General features: G+C 40.6%; 1 protein-coding gene across 1 annotated transcript; it reads right to left on the reverse strand.

Moving 5' to 3' along the window:
* Positions 1-4,427: 4,427 nt before the first annotated feature.
* Positions 4,428-5,366, reverse strand: LOC133764558 (olfactory receptor 52B4-like). Its single transcript, XM_062198231.1, has one exon. It carries the CDS (start codon positions 5,364-5,366, stop codon positions 4,428-4,430), a length of 939 nt encoding a protein of 312 aa, XP_062054215.1.
* Positions 5,367-6,404: the final 1,038 nt, after the last annotated feature.

A 6,404-nucleotide genomic window follows, 5' to 3' on the forward strand; every position in this document is an offset into this window, starting at 1 on the left:
TGTTTTCTTGAGATCTTACTGCACATGTGGCATGCTCTAACTTTTCATGGTAATCTGTGTTCCGTAAACCACGGGGCTCTTTTAATTTTTTTTACATTTTAGGAAATTGAGTTTATTTCTTTAATATAAATTGCATATTTAAGGTATAAAACATGATGTTATAGGATATATAGAGAGAGTTAAATGACTACCATAGAGGAAAATTACTATATCCATCATCTCCCGCAGTTATCCTTTTGTTTTTAGCAGGAATCCCAGAAACAATACAATTTTATTACCACAGAGCTCTTTTACTACAGCTGCATTTGTCTCCAGTCTAGAACAATGCCACACACATAGTTAGTACTAGAAATATATTTCTTTAAAGAAAAGTTCCATGTTGGTGACATTCCACAATACGTTTATATCATTCCTCAGTTGTTAGAAACTTACCTATCTTCTGTTTTTCTCTATTAAAAATATTCTGGGCCGGCGCCACGGCTCACTAGGCTAATCCTCCACCTTGCGGCGCCAGCACACCGGGTTCTAGTCCCGGTCGGGGCGCCAAATTCTGTCCTGGTTGCCCCTCTTCCAGGCCAGCTCTCTGCTATGGCCCGGGAGTGCAGTGGAGGATGGCCCAAGTGCTTGGGCCCTGCACCCCATGGGAGACCAAGAGAAGCACCTGGCTCCTGCCTTCAGAGCAGCGCGGTGAGCCGGCCGCAGCGCGACGGCCGCGGCAGCCATTGGAGGGTGAGCCAACGGCAAAGGAAGACCTTTCTCTCTGTCTCTCTCTCTTTCACTGTCCACTCTGCCTGTCAGAAAATAATCATTAAAAAAATTCTGTAATGAATATATTTATATATAAACTTCTGTATGTGTTCTGAATTGCTGTATTTACATATTTGACACACAGCAGAAGGAAATTCCATGGCAGTGCTTCCATTCCCATGTATTACATATTGATAAAACTTTCATATTTTAATAATTATTTATAAATCCTTTTTTACAAGAAGTCAAGTTTTTGCAAATGGAAACCTACTCTGGGCCAGGCACTTTGCAATACAAGAATGAAGAAACAGTGCCTAGGATAAATGGGAATCAAAATCTTAATTAAATATTTTTGTCCATTAATGTTTTATGTTATTTATTTAGAACCTGTGGGAGCCCTTGATATTTTAAAAATGCTTGAAATAACCCTAGGAGGGGGTTGGCATTTTTACTGCAAAACATTTCCAGGCTTTGTTCCTGACCAAAGCTCCTTCCCCTTTGAGACTCGTGTTCTTTCCCTTCTCCTACTCCTCAGTGCAGTCTGCAGGCCTAGACTGCCTCACAAATATATGCGAAGAGTGCAGACATTTCAACGTCCATAGAATAAACTGTTTACCCTGTGCTCTCTTGTTCCAGTCTTACTTACAATTGACAAATAAAAATTGTAGGGTACTGGTTACTAGAGGCTGGGAGGTATAAAAGGAGTTTGGAAAAAAAAAAGTAGGGGAGGCTGGGTGTGGTTTCATTTATTGTGACAAGTATATTAATATGAAATGTTAATAGGGGAAGTGGGGTGACGGTATAGGGGAACTCACTGAAGTACTATCTCACAAGTATTGTTTTGTAAATTTAAAATTACTAACAATGACAAAAATGTATGTATTTAAGGTAGACGATTTTGTTTTGATATGTATATGCATTACGAAATACTACAATCAAGCCTAACTGAAGTATTTGTCATCTCACAGCATTACATTTTTTTGTTACAAGCACATAACATCTACTTCCTTAGCAAGTGCCAAGTCTGTGATTACCATACTGATAACTATACCTTAGATCCCCAGAATAAACATTCTTCTTGAATAACTGGAACTTTACACCCTTGTGCCGTCTCCCCACCTGCCCTCCTCTCCACCTGCAACACTGCATTCTGCACTCTGCTTCTATGAGTCTGACTCTTCTAGATTCCATATACAAGTAAAGTCATGCGGTATTTGTCTTTTTATGTCTGGATTATTTCACTTGGCCTAATGTCCTCTGGGTCCACCCATGTTGCCACAAATTCCCTCCACAATACACAGTAACAACTACTCACCTAGCATTTACACTGTATTAGGTATTATAAGTAATTGAAAGATGAAGTCAAGTAGATGGGAAGATGTTATGTAGGTTATATGCAAATAGTAGGCCATTTTTTTTCAAGGATTTAAATATTCATAGATTTTTATTATCCTCAGGAGATCCTGGAACCAACCTTCTATGGATATCAAAGAAAGGTTATAATTTTTATTTTTCAATTAAAAATGTATAATTTTAAAGGGGAATAAAAATTAGGTTACTATATGTACATTATATATGTGCAGAATAAGCAATACTCCACATATTTATTGCCTGACAATGTTTTCTAGATAGATGTGGAAATGTATATGGCTGGAGATAACATAGATACAGACCCATATACAAATACACATATATAAAGACTGGTGTATAGCTATGATGAAATTTTAATAATGAAATTGAAATCTGTGAGACTGAGTTTCTTTTTTCATAATGGTCTATGTTTTCATGGAAACAGATTTTTAGTTAAGTATTAAAAAGGAGATATGGGAAATACGCTACTTTTCTTATAAAGGAAGTATCAACTATAATACATTGAAAGGAGTGGTTGCTTGAGAAAAGTGTCCCAGAGGAGATGACATCAGCATCCAGTATGGAAGAGAAATAGGAGTGTCCCACACATCAGTGGAGGTTGTTCCAAGACAGAGCAGAATCTGTATAGCCTGGGAAAGATGAAGAGCTAATGGTGTGTGAATCCACAGCTCAGGTTGCATGGCAGGGGATGCGGGAAGTGTGGCTGTCCAAGCAGTCAGGAATCAGGAGACTAAACACCTGGAACGCCCTTCTGAGGAACAGATCAGTGAAGAACATGGCCTGACACTGAGTGGGAGGAGTTCCCTTTCCTCAGCATTCTCCTGGCATACTCCATCCTTCAGAAACCACATTCCTCTTTGCCCAGCACAAGAGACTGGCCAGCCCTAATCTCAAAAAGGGTTGCTCTGCAAAACCTAAATCACATAATTCACTCACATTCCCTTGCTATAAATTATTGAATTGAGCTGACAGTTCATGTTAAAGAAAATACGGTTTGACAGCCCTAGCCAACCCACGCAGTAGCATTGGGCCGCTGTCTGACAGCCCAGCCAAACTGCTGTTTGACTGCTAAAGCCAATCCACATGTGACAGCCCCAGCCGGCCACTCAGCAGTGCAACCTGTCACAGGACAGCTCCAGCAACACTACCTGCTGTGGGGTAGCTCCAGCTGGCTTATGTGGAAGCATGGCTGGCTGACCCAGCAGCTGTGGCCAGTCTCCTCATAATGGAACAGCCCTGCTCCCTTTCTGTGTAGCATCCAAACTTCCTTCCCTTTCTGTGCAGCCTCCAAACCCATCTTCCCTGTACCACCAAGCCACTCACCCTTTTTCTGTGTAGTGGAACCTGCAAGTTTCTCAACGTTGCAATCTTAGAAGCAGTGCCAGCTGGAAATATCCAATATGGCTGCAGAATGTGTCCCCATGACATTTAAGTCATTATAATGCCTCTAGAATAAAATTATCATAGCTGACACTCCCACTCCCATGATGCACCTGACACCATGACACCGCCAACATTTCCCAATCAAGGCACAGAAAAGGACAATACTCAAGCTCCACTCCAAGTTCTGTTCCTTTTTAATATTCACTTATGTCCTACCCAGATACCACCCTCTATTGCCTTCCAGTAGAATAAAAGGACTGCACAAACCTTGTTGAAGGTTTTTTGGTTTGGGTCTTTTTTGTATTTGAGCATTTTGTCCATTCTCTTTCTCTCTTTCAAGCTGACCTGACTTACTCACTTTTCTTTAAATGAATCCTGCTTTCCTGTACATCTTTATGCCTCCACTTTGAATTCTTGAACCTGAAATATACCCAGCCAGAGACCTTGTTGCCTACAATATTATGATACAAGAAAAACAAATAGAATACAATGAATAGAAATAGAAAGTCTAGGAACCACTCATCTAAGGGTGTCACTTAGAGCAAAGGACATAAAGAAAGGGAAGTTAGTATGTGATTGCCCAGGGAAATTATAACATGTCTTGGGACTTGAGAAACTCAGTACAGGATAGCTGAACAAATGATGACGAGAACATTGTTCTTGCTTCCTCTATTTTCAAAGAGCATGCTAGTGTCTTTAAGGGTACACGACTTCTAAAAACAACCCCTCCTATCCCAAGTGCTGTGCAAAAGATAAGCTATTGAGAAAATGGAAAAGTACTGCAACCTACCTGGTGAAACATGCATCAGACACGAAACCCACTGACCTGGTTCCTATTGTGTCAGCTGACACCACTCCACCCATTACTTGCATAGACAATTTAGCAGATAGCTAGGGATTCTGAAAACTCTGTTGTTAAACCAAAGTCACTTCTGTTTTGCAAACAACACATGAACCACTTGCTCCTGGATTTGCTTGGTCTTGATCCCATAAATGATGGGATTCAGCATAGGTGGAGCCAGAATGCAGACATTAGCCAGCAAAATGTGGATATGCAGTGGAATGTGGTGTCCAAACCGCTGAACGAGGGTTGTAAAGATTCCAGGTCCATAAAAGAGGATGATGACACAGATATGGGAGCCACATGTATGCAGAGCTTTGTGGCGAGCGTGTTGGGAAGACATGTGGAAGACAGCATGGAGAATCAACACATAGGAAACAAAAATTAGCACAACATCTAAGACCACCGTTGACATTAGAACAGAAAACCCGTACCATATGTTTACTTGAATATCATTACAAGCATATTTGGCCAAACCAATGTGTTCACAAAATGTGTGTGGAATAATATTATTTTGGCAGAAAGTCAATCTTTTCAAAAGAAATATTATGGGGAAAATCGTGCCATAACTTCTCAGAAAGACAGTCACACCAATTTTCCTAATCAGTCCACGTGTAAGAAGAGCAATGTATCTCAGTGGGTAGCATATGGCAACGTAGCGGTCAAATGCCATCACCAGCAAGATCCCTGACTCAGAGATGAAGGTGGAATGGATGAAGAAGAGCTGAGTGATGCAGCGATCCAGGGAGATCTCCCCAGCGTGGAACCAGAAGATGGCCAAGGCCTGAGGCACTGTGGATGTGGAGAGGACATCTGCTCCAGCCAGCATGCAGAGGAAGAGGTACATGGGCTCGTGCAGGCTGCGTGTGGTGAGGACAATGAAGATGAGCAGGCTGTTCCCAAGCAGGGCGATGACATAGGAGATGCAGAAGGGGATGGAAATCCACATGTGCTGGTCCTCTAGGCCAGGGATGCCTAGCAAGCAGAATACCGTGTGGCTAACACCAGTGTGGTTGAAAGGCATTCCTAGGAAGAACTCTGAGGACTTCACCTCCTATCCACAGAGATGGAGGAAAATACACATTTCCTTTCATGTCCTTTTTCATGTTACCAGAAGCTTTTTGCATATTCCATGTTCTGCGTCTTCTTTGAACATGTAAATAAGGAGAAACATGAGAACACGAAAGGAGATGGTCTGTTTTCTCATGAGTGTCAGTCAACTACAATTATCTTCCATGAATCAAAGAGACAGCATTATATGTATGTCATTTAGAAACAGAGGGTCATTAATACACAAAGGAAATCATTTTTTTGTCTTGGGAAGCTCTAAAAGGATGATACTTGCACTTGACCTTAAAATTTAGCATTTTATGAAAGATCTCTGTGAGTGAGATTCTTTTTTTTTTTTTTTTTTTTTTTTTTGGCCTGATGAGGGCTGCATTTATTTCTAATTTGCAAAATGAAAGGTATCTATAGTTTAAGTGTTCTGGGTTCCTTTTAAAGTTCACCACAAAATCCCTGACAACTATTAAATTACAATAAGATAAGGCCCATTCAAGGCAGCTCACATAAATTTGTTCGACTTATAAAATGCAAGTATCTTCTTTAAAATTCTTTCTTTTCATCTCAATTTAACAGTTAAAAAACTGCCAATATTTTTTAATGACTGCAAATACCCTGCCCAATGTCACAATCCAAAAACACCAAGAGTTGAATTCCAAGGACCTTTCTAAAAGCATTTTAACTTTGGAAATATTTACCAGTTCTCCCTCAAAATTTCTGTGAGTGAGATTCTAATGGAAAGAATGGGGCCATCAAAGAAGGCAGTACCTTTCTCTGAAGGGAGGAGAGAACTTCCACTTTGACTACGGCCTTGTCTAAATAAGATTAGAGTTGGTGAACTCAAGAGGCTTCCATAGCCTTGGCAGCTCATGACAAGAGCCTAGGGTGATTACTGACATCATCAATAGGACTGTCAATTGTTAAATCAACAATGGGAGTCACTGTACACCTGCTCCCCATGTAAGACCTCTGTCCTTAATGTGTTGTACTATGAGAATTA

This window comes from Lepus europaeus, chromosome 7, assembly GCF_033115175.1.
Source record: "Lepus europaeus isolate LE1 chromosome 7, mLepTim1.pri, whole genome shotgun sequence".
NCBI classification, from domain to species: Eukaryota; Metazoa; Chordata; class Mammalia; order Lagomorpha; family Leporidae; genus Lepus; species Lepus europaeus.